This window comes from Lemur catta, chromosome 2, assembly GCF_020740605.2.
Source record: "Lemur catta isolate mLemCat1 chromosome 2, mLemCat1.pri, whole genome shotgun sequence".
NCBI classification, from domain to species: domain Eukaryota; kingdom Metazoa; phylum Chordata; class Mammalia; order Primates; family Lemuridae; genus Lemur; species Lemur catta.
In genome coordinates, this window is record NC_059129.1 from 74,277,117 (window position 1) to 74,294,397 (window position 17,281).

Consider the following 17,281-nt stretch of genomic DNA (forward strand, 5'->3'; position numbering starts at 1 on the left):
GACGGTCAGAAAGAGAGATTCCGTTTTCTGAAGCTTGCTCCTGAGGCCTTACCTGCCCCAACATCATAACAGGAGCTATGGGAGTTATAAGCCAGGAACTGTGTATGAAAACCAATATGTATACATATATTAATATGTTATGATATCACACTACTGTTTCCAGTTTCCTGAGTATTATCCTAGGGGTATACTGTATATAAAAGTTTTACTAAAAAAGAAAATAAAAAATGTTTTAACGTCTCGGGGAGACTTTTATATTTTTGTTTATAGGCTAAAGAAGACTTGCATATCTCTGAGATAGAAGGAAAAGAACAAGAAGAGAGATTGAAGAAGCAAACTGAAGAGGAATTGCTGAAGCACGTTCTGGGAGGAGATAGCAGAGGACAGAATCAGTGATGTTGGTATATGTTTTAGCAAGACGAGTGGACCCTATTCAGAGGTAGGAAGGGCAGGTTGATGGCAATAGAGATTTCTCACGTTGCATCACTTAGATGGCCCACGTCTCTGGTGGTGGCAGAGATGCATGTAGAAGCAGATGCAAAAAAGATTTTTTTGTATCCTTGAGGAGGATGCAAAAAAGATGTAAAATAGTTACTGTGGACACTAAAAAATAACACAGAACTGTCAGATCCAAATATCAATCCAAAAAGGTTTATTTTGATGATTTATAAAAGAAATGTCACCATAGCAACTTAAAGCTATTTACAAATTTAAAAATAAATTTACATAACTGTATTCACATCATATTACATTCAACAGTTTTAGTTATAATGTTTCAGGTAGTGTTGAACAAACACAATAAAACATAAACCAAGCTTTAAATCACACAGATGCCCCCAGCATGCTTAACAAGCACTGGACGATGGTCCAGGAAAAAACTGGAAAAATAATGGGAATCAGCAGTAAAGGTGATTACACACTGGTCCTGGGTGACGTGGCCTTTAAAAGTCACTTTAACTTGAAACTGCAACCAGAAGCTTATAGGAAGACAGACTGAACAAAAAGTAACAGTTTAAAACATTTTTAAAATTCTCATGTAGCTTAAAAAACACAAAAATTTATATATACTCTGATCCATGTGAGAGTAGTTTTAAATAAGGGTGATATTATCTGTGATTGGGCATCACACTTTTCTTTTGCAGGTTACATGCCAGTCGATATTCTACTGTGCTGTGGAGGGGATGTAGCTGTGGGTCTCAGTGCTTCTGTCTGCTCAGGGCTTTATCTACACATGAATAGCCCTAGGGGGAGAACATGGTCCAAAGACTTGACACTGACCCTGGGCTTGGGTGTTGCCTCTGATAAATGCTGAGCACTCTGTCCCCAAAGCCAGGGAGGGAATGCTTGGCAGCTGCCTGGGCATGCTTCCCTCAGTCCAGTTGCCAGGCCCAATTACACAATTGCTGGCGGCTCCATGGAGAGGCTAAAGTTTGACCTAAGTGTTAAATAATTTTTATGAGGAAAGTGGACAAAACCAGGTGTTTATCAATAATACCTGAGAATTATTATCTGGTTTAATTAAGCAAAGGTAGTGGGGGGTCCCTTTCAGTTCATTCCCTTAAACATGGCCCTTAAAAGAAACAGAACTCCCCTACTTCATGCTTCCTGGCAGCCAGGTATGTGAACCTGAAGTATAAGTTCCAGCATATATATTATTCATAATTAAAAATAGTTTATTTTACTAATCTGGCAACTAGTGACATTTCATGATTACAAGCTTTAAAAATTTAATATAAGTACAATTTTTAAAAATATATTAATAGAATGCTTACACATTAAAATATCAAAGGCACTTTTAGGGTACATGATAAATAAAAATACATTAATAGAGACAGGATTATTTATTGGTTCCTTCAGTGTCTGTGTCCATGATGATCATTGAGAGCCCAGGTTTGCACTTCACCTTTGGCGAACAGTGTAAAGAAAAAGGCACCAAATACATTGATAGCAGCAGCAATATAGAAAACAGTTTGCCATTCTCTAACAGTGTTCTGTAGAGAAAGAAAGGAAAAAATGCAAATGAAAAAAATTTTGTTTGTAGTTTACTTTATAAAAAAGGCAATGTCACAAGACTGTTAGAACAGCAGCATTATCAATAAAAGCCATCATGCTTGAAACAGCCCAAATGTTTATCACTAGTAGGATTGTGGTATATTTGTTTAATGAAATACTATACAGCAATGAGAATGAATGAGCTACAGCATAAATACACCTCAGAAACAAAATGTTGTGCAAAAGCAGCCAGGCAAAAAGAGTGCACACTGAATGATTCCATTTATGTGAAGCTCAAAGTGAGACAAAACTAATCTCTGGGGTTATAAAGCAGCAGAGCGGTTCCTCTCCGTGGGGGTGAGGGAGGAATGTTGGGAAGAGGTACCTGGGGGTTTACTGAGGGAAGTAATATTCTGTTTCTTGATTGAGTGCTGGTTACACGGATGAATTAACTTTGTGAAAATTCATCCCGCTGTATACTTGGGATTTGTGCATTTAAAAAATCTGTTATACTTCAGTAAAAAGCTAACTAAAAATAAAAAGTGTGGCATGTCCCCAAATCACATGTCACTAAGAAAGTGTTATGCCTGAGCATCCTCTAAGTCCTTAGGTGGGTGGTGTCAGGTGAGCCAAGAAAAGATGAGTTACAATGAGCTCTGAAGTTCAGGTTTGAGGGTCTCTGGGACACTGGAGGGAGGCCTGGCCAGTGTAAAAGATCTTGAATGGCACACACAGCAGGACACGCGTGGCACTTGCCAGCCAAAGATTGACCATTGTTCAGTGTATAAACCAGTGACATAAAAACATGAGACGTTTATCTAAATTTCTGGGTCCTGTGACTACCTTTAACAATCATTTTTTGGATCTTTGCAATTTCAGTCTAACCAGAGTGCCTACAATTGCAGCATTTAAACAAAATAAGCAGTAGAACTGGCAGTGAGAAAGAAAGAGAAGGCACTGGGGAGCCAGAGTGAGGTTATTTAGAAAAGAAAGGAAAAACATGGAGAAAGAAAGGAGGCTTAAGTCCACCTCTTGAAGGAGATGTTCCACTAGTCCTTTAGATATTTTTAAATGGTGGAAAATTGGGAGTTGGTAGGGGCTTTTGAGGCCATTTATTTTGATTTCTTAAACAGTGTAGGCAACTTTTAAAAATGCTCTGCTTACTGACCTGGCCCTGTGCCGCCTTCCAGCTTCAGGGCCCTGGGCCCACCCTGCCCCAAGGGCTCAGTGCTGGAGCCCAGGCTGTGTCCCGCCCTTATCACACCCCCGGCTCACTCCTGGAAGGCTCCTTCCCCGCCCCTCCCACCCCAGGAACGAAGAGGTGGTTTCCTCCTGTCTGACCACAGTGCTCTGCACGCATTTTTCCTGCAGCATTTGTCACACTGTACTTTTGTTACAGCGAGTGGTACAGCGAGTGGTCCTGAGGACAAACTGAGTGGCACACGGAGAGTTGGAGAATTAAGGTTTATTTATTCGTGGGCTCAGAGGGGTCTTATTATTAAATTTTGAGTCTCGTCTACCCAATTTTTCCCACTTTTATTAAGTTGAGGTGATCCAAGGGGTGGGGTCTCAGGTGACTAATGTCTGCCAGGTAATAGGTTAGTATTATGTTGATGTACCAGGTAATAGGGTAGTTGTTGTACTAGGTAATAGGTTTAGTGTTATGCTGATGTGCCAGGTAATAGCTTAGTTGATGGGCCAGGTGTTAGGTTAGTATTATGTTGATGTGGGTCTTCCGTGAGGGGTGGGGGTCTCAGGTGGCTGCTGTGTTAAGTAATAGAGGGGGGTTTTCCTTATCTTCCCCCCTTTGATGTCCTTATATGTCTATTATAGGGCATCATTTTCTAGTGGGTGATAGTCTTGTAAGGTCATTATTCGAGTTGTTGTTCTCCAGGTTACAGTTGTTTTTATAAATTTTATAATCATGTTGAGTATGTAGGGGCCTATAGTGACAAGGAGAAGAATAGACTGATTACATATAATCTCTAAATGGTGAGTTTCTCAAGTGTAAAAGCAGCTTATCATTTTGCCTTTTAATCCTTAGTATCTAGCAAATTAGCAAGCACTCAAGAAATGCCTGTTAAATAAATGTTTGACTATTTTAGGGCTTACTGACTCCTAAGGCAGCTCATTCCATAAAGTAACAGCTTGGAACAGAAAACCTTCCTAATGTCTCCTTGTAACTTCTCTCCATCTGTCTTTGTGGCACTGCAGAGAATAGGTCTCCATTTTTTATTTAGTAGCCCTTCAAATATGTGAAGAAATCTAGCATGTTTTCCCAAGTCCTCTGAACCTCTAAACATTCTCAATTATTTCAATTGTTCCTCATTCATCCTCAGTGATTTCCTGACACCTCACCTTCACGGGCCCACTTTTTGAATAATTTTACATTGTCAATTTTTATTCATCCAAACCAAAGACACGTATTGTCCATCTGGTGTAATATCATAACTTTTAACTACCTATGTGGTTTCAGTATAAGATCTTAATTTAACTTAGCCCTACTGTTCTGTCTAAAACCCAAAGAGTATTCTTTGAAAATATACTTTCCCATCCATTAAGGCATTTAGTATTTTGTTGCCAAAAAGAATTTCATAAGAATAAACATTCAGAATTTTATCCTTAATTAAAATATACTCAACTTTGACACAGATGTATAGCTCCAAAACCTTTTCAGTTTACAAGCAAATTATCTACTTACGTTAGGGGTCAGACTTTTAGCAATGACAGGCCCAACCATTCCTGGAATAGTGCCAAATGTATTTGTGATGCCCAGGAGGATACCAGCATACCTGCAGAAACATTTTTATAGGGGTTTACTATTGTGTTACACATTTAAGCAGCTTCTTTCAATAGATAGCTATTCTACTACTCAGATTGTATTCTTGTGAAATTTTATGTCTAAATGAAATGTCTTACTGAAATAAGATTTTATATTCAGCTGGTGAAAAACCTGCATTTCAATAGTTAATTACCCATTTAACATTACCTAGAAGAACAAGCTATTAAAATGATCCCTTTTAAAGTGATATATTAACAGGAAAGTGCTGAGACATGATTTTGATATATGACTGTATCTGGATAGAAAGCTTGGTGTGTCTAGCTTACATTTTTTAAATTTAAAAAAAGAATTTGTTTTGTGATTACAAAATTCAATTGTATTTAATTGTTGAAAATTAATAATAAGATAAGAAAAAGTAAGAAAACAAAATTACTTATTCCTTAACATAGAGATAATCAACATTAACATTTTGGTAAATATTCAAAATCCATTAACATTTTGGTAATTATTTTTTTTCTATATTATATATTTCTAGTATATTATTATAGACACGAGATCATATTGAACATACAATTTAACTTGTTCTACTAATTACATATTTGCTTATAGCTAAATCTTTGCATACTGTCTCAAAAGTAGACAAGCTGTGTGTCTGACAAAAAAGGCATTTTTATTAAGTTTGGAAAAAGTTTCTCAAATGCAATGATTTATTTTAAGGGTAAATCTTAGCGGAGTGGGATATTTCTATCTATGTTTAGATGCAAATCTTTAAAGAATTTCTGCCTGCAGTTGGGAAATGCTAATAACCTGTTTTCTCTAATACATAAGCAATGTATGTAGACTAAGGAAGGCTACCATATCCAAGATCTCCAGTAAGTACCATCTTAAAAAGAATGAAATGCTTATCATTTTCCATCAAGAAGTCATATTGGACTGATTATCAGGAAACCTAAAGATTCCTGACCTAGCTCCACCATTAATGATGTGTGACCTTGGACAAGTTAGTGATAGACTATTATTTCTGTTATCATCCATGGGTTCACAGATTTATACATATAACATATGTGGTGGTCTCAGCTCTCCCTTCACACTCTACTAGGTGAGTGTGAATTATATTACAAAATTTTTTTTGACTATAAAATACATGGGGAAAAGTACACAAACCATCTGTGTAAAGTTTGCTGAATTTTTACGAGGTAAATAACCTAAACACAACCACATTATTAGTATCTGATCAAGAAACAGAACCTATTGGTATAAAGACTTTTTTTTTTTTTTTTGAGACAGAGTGTCACTTTGTTGCCCAGGCTAGAGTGAGTGCCGTGGCGTCAGCCTCGCTCACAGCAACCTCAAACTCCTGGGGTTAAGGGATCCTACTGTCTCAGCCTCCCGAGTAGCTGGGACTACAGGCATGCGCCACCATGCCCGGCTAATTTTTTCTATATATATTTTTAGTTGTCCAGATAGTTTATTTCTATTTTTTTTTTAGTAGAGACGGGGTCTCGCTCAGGCTGGTCTCGAACTCCTGACCTCGAGTGATCCACCCGCCTCGGCCTCCCAGACGGCTAGGATTACAGGCGTGAGCCACCGCGCCCGGCCGGTATAAAGACTTTTAAGGACATTTATATATGGTTGAACTGTCTCTCAAACTGTATAAACTTTGATTTGAATAGTCATAATTTTGTCAGGTCACCCGTCTCTACTAAAAAACCTACATGGATGATTTAACTCTTACTTTCAGAAAACTTCAGTCTTCTGCCTGGTTTGCAATGGCCTGGCCCTGGCCCTTCTACACAGCCTTATGTCCCAGTACTGCGCAGTCACACCTTCAGATCCAGACAGCTTTCATTCTGGCGCTCACATCTGCCACGCTCATTCCTGCTACTTATCTTTTCTCACGCTATACATCTGGTACCTGAAATCCACACTCCTTCCATGTTAACTGCTCACTTGGTACTTCTTCCAGGAAGCCTCCTCTGCCTAGCCCAGCTCATATGGAGCAGTCCTCTCAGAATCTTTATTGTCTTTAATGTTCGTACTATGTGTTTTTTTTTTTTGTAATAGTCATCCTCACAGGTGTGAGCTGAAATGTCATCATGGTTTTGATTTGCATTTCCCTATTAGTGATGTTGAAAATTTTTTATATACCCGTTGGCTATTTGTATGTCTCTTTTGGAGAAATGTCTATTCAAGTTCTTAGCCCATTTTTTAAATGGGTTATTAGGGTATTCTTGTTTGTTTGTTATTGAGTTGTTGTAAGAGTTGTAAGAGTTCCTTATATATTTTGAATATTAACCCTTTAACAGATATATGGTTTGCAAATATTTTCTCTCATTCCATAAGTTGCCTTTTCTTTCTTTCTTTTTTTTTATTTCAGCATATTACAGGGGTAAGTACTGCGTGTTTTAAGATGTAATTGTCCTCTAATTCAAGTTTGCTGAGTCTGACTCTGCAGTCTCATTGCAAACTCGTGTTTTATTTCCCTTTATTATATCCAGTGCCCAGTATAACACATGTGCCCATTCAATACATGATGATTAAAGAGAGGTGGCAAGTGACCCACAGTTGATAGAGGCCCCTTGCGTAGACTCGTGGGGCTCTGAATGCACGGACCACTGGAGCTTTGTTCCACACAGACTGGCACCCTCTTGGGCATTAAGATCCAATGGTTGCTGATTCCTGATCGGAAATTTTATATGAATGGAATCATACAGTACGCAACATTTTGGATTATGTACCAGGGTCACTGAGCACCATTCCAACTTGTTGTGTGCATTAGTTCACTTTTTTTTATTGCTGTCTCTTTTTAATTGAAGAAACTAGGATGTTTGTCCTAGAGATAGTCCTAAATTCTGGATTTTGTAGATTATATCCCTGAGGTATCATTTAACACATAATTTTATGTCTCCTGTATTTCCTGTACATTGGTAGTATCTAGACTAGATCCTTGAGGGTTCATTAGATTTAGGTTTGACATTTTTGGTAGGAAAACTTAAAGGTGGGGAAGGAGTTCACTTAAAATAAAAACTTCAGTAAATGGCATTTATTAATTAATTTTTCACAAAAATCATCTAAACATACATAAAGTCCAATTAGAGCTTTAAATTACTTGTGAGATAATTAGTGTCACTATAAAATATAATTTCAGTCAAAATTAGAGAAGCGTGGTGTTTTATTAGTTCATATAGTGTTATTGTGGGATAATGCAATTTCTATTAGGATTTAGCATCCTCAATACCTAGGTTGTAAACTACTGATCTGAAATCCCTCTCCCCATTTTGGATGGAAATGTGCCTAAATAAAAAATCCTGTTGAACCTAATTCAGTTATCTATAAACATCACAAATTTTTATGTCCAAACCCCTGCATACACAACACAATAAAACCACAAGGCACAGATCTTTTTCGTTTATCTCCTTTAGGGAGTGTATCTTAAATTAACCAAGCTTGGCAGGCCCTATCTTTTTTTTTTTTCTTTAAACCATTAACACCTTGGCAGTAGGAGGAACTAACTGCAGTGTGCCAGGCCTTTCAGTGACAGATATTAAGTGCAGATGAGTGCTGTGAAATTCTAGATGTCAGCACCAAGAAGCTCATTCAAGTATTTAGATTACACTTGGCCAGGAAGGGCCATGAAAGATTGATGATGGCTTAGAAGAAAACAAGTTGTACGGACTCAGTCTGGATTCTTTGCTGTTGGAGTACTAGAATTTTGTGGGATTAATAGTTGAAAATCTATCCAGTTCCCAGGAATCTGGGCAAAAAAATTACCATAGGAAATCTCTATTTCAGTCTATGGAAGAAAAGCCTCAGAAAATACCATGTACATATTTATATGTTAATAGGAATACTATTTATCAAAAAAACTTCTATCAGACATGGTTATAAGTATTTTACATGTATATTATCTTATTTGCATAGTAAAATCAACCCCATGAGGTAGGATTATCTTCACTTTATAGATGAAGAAAGACTAAAAAAATGTTATCCAATTTGTCTGATTCCAAATCAGTACTTAGTATTATAATGTTTTAATGTACAATGCTACCTTGTTAAAAAACATAGTGATCACTGAACTCAATCTGTTGGAAAGATGAATTTTCTCATGCTTAATTTTTTACCATAAGTTCTGGTGCTGAATGCTTAAGTGTCTGTGGTTCTCAAGTGTTCTTGTTCTAACTAGTAGAGTGTTACATTGAATGGGCATTTGCTTGTTACTAAGACAAAAAGCAACTAAGCAACAAGGTAGTCCTAAAATATGTAACCTGCTTCCTTAACCAAGACACAGGAAACTAGAAATAACTAGTGTGTTTTGAAGCAATAAATTCTAGTTGGAAAATAAAAACTGAAAGCTCATCTGAAGGGTTGAATCAAAATATAAAGGAGAGAAATAATTTTGACTTTGATGAGATTACATTTTTTTTTTTTTGAGACAGGGTCTTGCTCTGTGGCCTGGGCTAGAGTATAGTGGTGTTATCATAGCTCACGGCAGCCCCAAACTCCTGGGCTTAAGCAATCCTGAATCAGCCTCCTGAGTTGCTGAGATTACAAGCAGGAGCCACCACACACAGCTAATTTTTCTATAATATTTTTTTTGTATAAATGGGGTATCGTTCTTGTTCAGGCTGGTCTCGAACTCCTGGCCTCAAGCAATCCTCCCGCCTTGGCCTCCCAAAGTGCTAGGATTACAGGCTTGAGCCACCACACCTAGCCCAGGTATATAATTTTAAAGGTTTATTCACAGCCATAAATCACAGCCACGATCAGCTGAGCAAGTTGAGCAGGCTTCATTACCTGGGGCATATAGGTGCTTACCATCCTCCTAACTGCTACAACTATTTGCTGGAGTCATTTATGTTACTGAACTGTTTGGCTTCATACCAAATCTGCATAAGCATCCTTTCTGACCTATAAGACTCACACAATTTCAGTTCCGGACCCGGGTCTTTCAGATGTAGAGTTCAACCACCCCGCTGATGCTTGAAGCTCAGCCACAGGCTCCCCCTGCTGGTTATTCAGCGTACACGTCATGACATGACCGTATGAATCACCCTGTAAGCCAGCTTAAGCTTCCACACACACAGGCAGGAATCATGTCACTTCCCTGTTAGTGTCTGCAACATCTGGTACAGTGCCTGGCACAGTGTTTGTTAAACCTGAGGCCCCCAAACCCAGGCCTCAGAGCAGCAGAGGGGTACCGGGCTGCACAGCAGGAGGTGAGCGGCAGGTGAGCCAGGGAAGCTTCATCTGTATTTACAGCCACTCCCCATCGCCATCCCTGGCATCATCACCTGAGCTCTGCCTCCCTTTCCCCCTCAGGTTGGGGACCACTGTGTTAAACGACTAGATGTACTAATCAACGTGCTATTACACTGAAATTTAGTAATTACAAAATTTCCTAATTGTACATCCAATTCACCTTTCTCCACCTTGTCCAAAAGGGTATTTCATGGGAGACCTTGCTGAAGTCTGAACATACCAAATCTACTGTGTTTTCTCTCTTGTATTAGGCTAATAATGATGCTGAGAAATCAGACTTTTGCCTTTTTGGCTTTTAGTGATCCAGCAGTAGCTCCTTAGTGATCAGTATTTTGTTTTCTAAGAACTCATCAATCATCCCTTTAATATTCTATTTATTTATTTTCTATTTATTTTTTGTAGAGATAGGGGTCTTGCTATGTTGCCCTGGCTGGTCTTGAACTCCTGGTCTCAAGTGATCCTCCTGCCTTACCCTCCCAAAGTGCCTTTAATATTTTACTTGGATTGGTTTGTGACCCTGGCCATAACACCTAACTCAAAGTTAGCCGGAAAATAATAACTGCATTTATGAAATTATGTGCAAATGCATTTACTGCATTATAAGCAAAGTACAGTGTATGTGTGTTCTATTTAATCTTCACAGCAATTTTACGTGGTAGGTACTGTGGATATTTGTTTTTTTCTTCTCCAGCATCCACTTACATCTTCTTTTGTCAATAGCTCTAATTTTTATCTGATGATTCAACTTTCCTCCATTGCCAGTTCAAGAGAGCAGGTGGGGCTCTTACCAGATTCCAGAGCTTCTGACAAGACTTTAGGAACCTGATGAATCCTAAACTACATTTCAGCTCCATGAAATAGAATGGGTGCCTTATCACCTTCCTCTCACTGGATGGCTGCCAAACCAATTTTATGTTTTTTTATTATTTTTACTTCTCATCATTATGTACATAGATTTATGATATATAATGCATAGATTAACCAAGGCAATTAGACTATGTGTCTGTTCTCTGCAATGAGTTCTTTCCCTTCAATTCTCCAAATAATGATTAGTACCTCTGCAATGACCAGTTCTTTAAGACTCTCAAATAAGTTATCGTGAGGCAACTTGATGTAGTAGAAAGATCCTCAGACCTTGACTCTGGAAGACTGGATTCAAGTCTTTGGTCTGCCATTTGCTAGCCACATACATTCTCTGTGACCGAGTTTCTTTATCTTCAATGAGTCCTTTGTGTCCATATCTTCATGTGTCACAGTGGATGTTATGGAAGGCTTTCTCAGCATCCATTCCCACTCCCTACCCCCTGGCCCCAACTGTGTAGCAGTAATAATGTTTAAGGGGCATTGACCCTTTTACTTCTAACTTTAGGGGTGCTGATTATCCTAAAGTCAAATGGTATTCCCTTGGCCATTGGAGTTGGTTCAAGGGTGAATATGTCACTGAGTTTTGTTTAATCAAAATGAAGCCCAGGACTTACTTCCATGATTGGGAAAGGAGAAGATCCTTTTTTTGTTGCTTGATGTGAATGAAGAAGCATGTAGTCCCAATTGTTGCTAGTAATCATTTCATTGTGAGTTTTATAAGCAGACCCAATCTTAGGCTAAAACTACTACCATAAAAGGTAGAGCAGGAAGTGGGAAGGAAACAACCTGGTGCTATTAGTGGGCAGCTGGTTATCAACTCTTGCCTAAAGCTTATTATCTCTCGACTTTACACTGAAGTGAATCAATAGATTATGTATTTAGCCAGTTAGAGTTAGAATTTCTATACTTAAACTACAAGCATTCTAAAAGATAACACAGCCTAGACCTCTTTCTTGCCAAAATTCTCAATTCCCACACCCCTTTGACTGTCCATCAACCCTACACACTTGTCAAAACCTCAAGTCTACATCAATCCAACAGCACATTTTCAACCCTATACTGGGGCTGCTAAACATAACTGAAAGAAAAAATAACTTTGCAAAATAGTGTGAATACAAAATTAATCTCCAACTTTAGCTAATCCTCATCAATGCCAAAAATCTTTTCAATGAGCTTTTTGTGACTATTTTTCTTAATAGCTATTTAGAATCTTTTTTTTTTTTTTTGGAGACAGAGTCTCACTCTGTTGCCCGGGCTAGAGTGAGTGCCGTACGTAGCGTCAGCCTAGCTCACAGCAACCTCAGACTCCTGGGCTCAAGCAATCCTCCTGCCTCAGCCTCCCGAGTAGCTGGGACTACAGGTATGTACCACCATGCCTGGCTGATTTTTTCTATATATATATATATGTTTTTAGCTGTCCGTATAATTTCTTTTCTATTTTTAGTAGAGACGGGGTCTCGCTCTTGTTCAGGATAGTCTCGAACTCCTGAGCTCAAACAATCCGCCCGCCTCGGCCTCCCAGAGTGCTAGGATTACAGACATGAGCCACCGCGCCTGGCCAGCTATTTAGAATCTTTATCATTCTTAAGTCTTTTACTCCACTTAATCTTCTTTCTTAGCCTCAGCAATGAACTTGACTCTCGTCTCACAGAGAAATGGAAGACTAGCAGTTAAGATTTTTTCAATAAGTTAATTACCTCAAAAGTTAGCAGCTTAAGACAAATATTTATTGCCTGCTAGTTTCTGTGTGTTAGGAATGTAGAGCAGTTTAGCTGGGTGGTTCTGGCTCAGGCCTCTCATGAGGTTTAAGATGTTCACCAGGGCTGCAGTCATCTGAAGGCTTGACCGGGGCTAGAGGACTGGCTTCAAAGCTCACTCATGTGACTGTTAGCTGGAGGCCTCAGCTCTTTCCTACAAGGGCCTTGCTGCAGGGCTGTTGCATGTCCTTTGGGCATGGCAGTTGGCTTCCCCCAGAATGAGTCATCAAGAGGGACAGAGAGCAAGGATGCTGTGATGCCTTTTATGGCCAAATCAGACATGATTACTTTCACCATATTTTATTCATTGGAAATAAGTCACTAGGCTGGCATCTCCCTTCTCTTTCTTTGGGATGCCACGCCATCTCCCTGCTCTCCCCACCCCCAACCCCCCTCTCTTTCTCATTCTCTCTGTCCTTCTAAAGGATAAAATAAACTTTTTTTACTTTTATGACTTAAAAAAAAAAAGAAAAAAAGAAGTAAGTCATTAAATTCAGCCAACACTCATGGGAATTAAAATAGGCTTCACCTTTTGGAGGGAGGAGTGTTAAAGAATTTGTGGACACATGTTAAGACCAACACAATTCTTAACTTTCCATCTTACCCGAAGACTTTTCTTCAGCTGAACTCATTTTACTACCTGCCTTCTCAGCTGAAAGCTAATCCCTCCACTTGGACTCTGGATCTCATTTCTTCCTGCCAATTCAAAATAAGTAACCTTTACTTTTCTTTAAACTTTAACCTCTAATCATTTATTGGCCTTCTTTTCCTGGCATATTAACCTGCTTGGGTCTCTTTTAAGAAAAAACAAATTCTTTGTCAACATATGCCTCCAGAACTGTGAGAAAATAAATTTCTGTTGTTTTAGCTTGCCAGTCTATGGAATTTTGTTATGGCAGCTTGAGTAGATAAGATACACCAATTTCTTTTTCTTCTCAAATAAATTCTTCTGTCTGGAATACTACTTTCTTTTGCCTGCCTAACTTCTTCCCACTCCTTCTTCAGGCTTCAGCTTAAATATCACTTCCTCAGCGCCATTTTCTTAGTTCATAGTATATATTATAGCCCCTCTATTCTCTCCTTTTGTCTTCAAAAGTCTGTTTTATTTGTGTTATTCTTTCCCTAGACTTAGTTTACCACTCTAGACTTCTACCACTCCAGACTAACAGCTCCACAGGCTAGGCCTGTGTCTGTAACGGCTGGTACTTGGTCGGCATTTGAGAAGTATTTGCTGAGCGGTGGCTCACACCTGTAATCCCAGTACTTTGAAAGGCCAAGGCAGGAGGATTGCTTGAGCCCAGGAGTTTGAGGTTCCAGTGAGCTATGACTGCACCACTGCACTTCAGCCTGGGCAACAGAGTGAGACTGTTTCTGGGGCGGGGCAGGGAAAGAATTATTATAGTATATTACGATTGTCTATTTTTTACTGTGTGTTTCCTGAACTAATCTTCCAAGCAGGTGCTGAGTCTTATGTTTTGTAATGTTGTGTAATGTTCTAAATGTATAGTAGGTACTCCATGAGTGTTTGTTGTATGAGTGAGAGGACTGCACTAAACCAATGTCTCATACTTCAGTGTGCACGAGTTTCACCAGAGCATCTTAAAAGGCAGATTCTAGTTCAGCAGGTCTGGGGTGGGGCCTGAGATTCTGTATTTCTCACAAGCTCCCAGGTAATGCCACTGGTCTAGGGACCACACTGAAGTAGCAAGGGAAGAGATTACTTTTTTTTTTTTTTTTTTTTTTGAGACAGAGTCTCACTCTGTCACTCTGGGTAGAGGAGATTCCTTTAAATCCTTCCTAGTTCTAACTTTCTATGATTCTATAAGCGACATAATTGGATGATGTAATTTGTTTACCTTACTTCAGGTGAAATCCTTTCCTGATGCCATTACTTGTTTAATCAGTAGCACAAAAGAACATATTTCAGTTCTTTAATTACAGTATTTGCTATTTCCTTGAACCCTTTTTTGGGTAATCAAGCCTAGCTCCTACTTTGCAAATTTCCAATACTCAGCAAGTCACTGAGCTGCTCTTTGTTAGGCAACAAGGCCTCTCCTCTCCCCCACCGAGACGGCTGCCTGTGCCCCTACTCCTTCAACTCGAAGGGGCTCTGCTGATGTTTGGTTATATTTGTATCAGGTCTTTCAAATTCTCACTAAATTTAACTGAGTTTCCTTGAAGTTAATTTGCTTTTCAAATATTCTTTTATTATTACATTAAACTCCTTCAGTTCATACCTCACCAATATGTATACTCAGTAAGCATTTCCTAGCTCCTAAGATTCATAAAAGTCTTCTATTTTAATATTTTCTCTTTTTCACAAAAGTCTCTGGTGTATTGTACTTCCAATATCAGACACTTAATCTTGTGATTAAAAACAGAGACTCGTTCATTCAACAAATATCTACTGAGCATACTCTGTGTGACAGGCACTGTAATAAGACTTTCATGCACGATCAATCTTGGCTTGTAAAAACACAATTCCATTGCTAGACAGGATAAGAGATATATTCAAAGTTTTTCACCACAATAGACTTCCCACATGCAGTGTAATATTTTTATTATTATGCTATCAGATCCATATGATTTTAAAAACAAATGTAACTCGGTAACTACATTCACATTAAAAACACAAAAGGTTTTATATTTAACAGGGATTAATTAATTAATTTAATTTTCTAATTGAAAAATAAAAATTATATAAGACTGTACAAACGGGTGCTCGCTTCGGCAGCACTTATGTTAAAATTGGAACGATACAGAGAAGATTAGCATGACCCTGCGCAAGGACGACATGCAAATTAGTGAAGCGTTCCATATTTAAAAAAAAAGACTGTACAAATGGTAAGCTTAGATTTGAAAATATAAACAATGCAAAGACTTTATCTGATGGGTTTAATAATTAATTAAATATATTTCTTACTCTGAAACTTGAAATTTTAATTATATGAAAAATATGATTGCAGATAATTAACTAAAAAAGGTATCATTTTATCTGTAAAATGGGTGGCTATTTAGTAGTCAGTATATAACTAATTATTCCTATAAATTTCTAACAAAAATATGACTCTTTTTCTTTGTTCTTTTTGGTGCTGAAACTCGAAATAAACCAAAATATTACTGTTTAAAACAAAGAGTTACCACTGTCAAATGAGCAACAGCTAGTTTCACACTACACTAAGGAACAACAAGCTCTGTGGGCTCACACAGTTTAACTGGTGTTGGAATTCTGAATCTTGGGCAGATCCTTCCATTCCAGGACTGTGATTAGACTAGCAAGGTTTAAATTAATGGGATAAGGTAATATGCAGTCATGTCTTACATTAACATAATTAATTTTATGAAAGAAATGAACACATAACAGCTACAGAATACAGATGAACATTAAAATATGCCTGCTGAAATTGTTTTAAGATGGGTATAGAGTAGGGAAGTTGAGAGGACAAAAGGTTTTTTTTTTTGAAATAGAGTCTCGCTCTGTTGCCCAGGCTAGAGTGCCGTGGCATCAGCCTCGCTCACAGCAACCTCAAACTCCTGGGCTCAAGCAATCCTCCTGCCTCAGGCTCCTGAGAAGCTGGGACTACAGGCATGCACCACCATGCCCTGCTACTTTTTTCTATATATGTTTAGCTGTCCAGATCATTTCTTTCTATTTTTTAGTAGAGACGAGGTCTCGCTCTTGTTCAGGCTGGGACGAAAGGTCTTAATGAGCAAAATCTCGTTTATATATACTATTTCCTTTCTGCTCTGGATCTCTGTAAATATTACATTTTTGACTTCAGTCTTAATGTTATTGTTAATATGAACTTACATAGTATCCTGTGGAATTCACTATTATCTAGGCACCTTTTATAACTATCTAAACATAGATATACAAACTCAGCTATTAAACCAATCAATTTCTCCAATTAACAGTTATGGTAATAGAAATGAAGAAATAACTAAACAAGGGTCATATTTCATTTACTAGGATTAGAAAGTAAAAACATTCATTAAAAGTAATATATGATTAATATACATTTAAAGCTGCTACCTGTTGCGATAACCTGAAAAAAATCTAGCTAATTTTGTGGATAAAGGGGTAACTACAATTCACTCTAAAAAGATTTACAGGACTCCACTTGCTCAAGGCCTCTTGGGCGTGGCTCCGGGTGAAAAAATAAAAAAATTAAAAAAAAAAAAAAGATTTACAAATCTACACTGATAACTTAATAATTCTATGAAGGACTGGAGAATCACCTTTTAAAACCCCAAAGATAGAAAAGTGGCTTAAAACAAAGCCTAGGAGGTAAAGAAAGATCTTTAAAGAAAAGTGGTTAACACAATGGAATATTATTCAGCCATAAAAAGAAAGAAATTCTATCATTTGCAGCAACATGGATAAACCTAAAGGATATTAAGTGAAATAAGCCCGGCACAGAAAGACAAATATGGTATGATCTCACCCATGTGTGGGAGCCAAAAGCGTTGACCTCATGGAGGTAGTGAATAGACTAGACGTTACCAGAGGCTGGGAAGGGGCGGGGATGGAGAGAGGTTAGTTAATGGGTACAAAAGACTCAATTAGATAGAAAGAATAAAGTTCTAGTGTTTGATAGCACAGTAGGGTGACTATAGTTAACAATAA

At 38.1% G+C, this 17,281-nt stretch overlaps 1 protein-coding gene and 1 non-coding gene across 3 annotated transcripts in view; one reads left to right on the forward strand and one right to left on the reverse strand.

Moving 5' to 3' along the window:
- Nucleotides 1-622: 622 nt before the first annotated feature.
- Nucleotides 623-17,281, reverse strand: part of SLC17A5 (solute carrier family 17 member 5) — a 48,521-nt gene continuing 31,862 nt past the window's right edge. Inside the window, exons 10-11 of one of the 2 annotated variants that reach the window (XM_045543895.1) lie at nt 4,694-4,784; nt 623-1,991 (exon numbers count right to left, since the gene is read on the reverse strand). In XM_045543895.1, the coding sequence (XP_045399851.1) occupies nt 1,854-1,991; nt 4,694-4,784 (229 nt within the window). In that variant the 3' untranslated portion in view covers nt 623-1,853. The remainder of the gene's footprint in view (nt 1,992-4,693; nt 4,785-17,281) is intronic. The other variant, XM_045543896.1, reaches the window with a different exon arrangement.
- Nucleotides 15,373-15,478, forward strand: LOC123633651. The gene has a single exon (XR_006733678.1). It is a non-coding gene; the product is annotated as a U6 spliceosomal RNA (small nuclear RNA).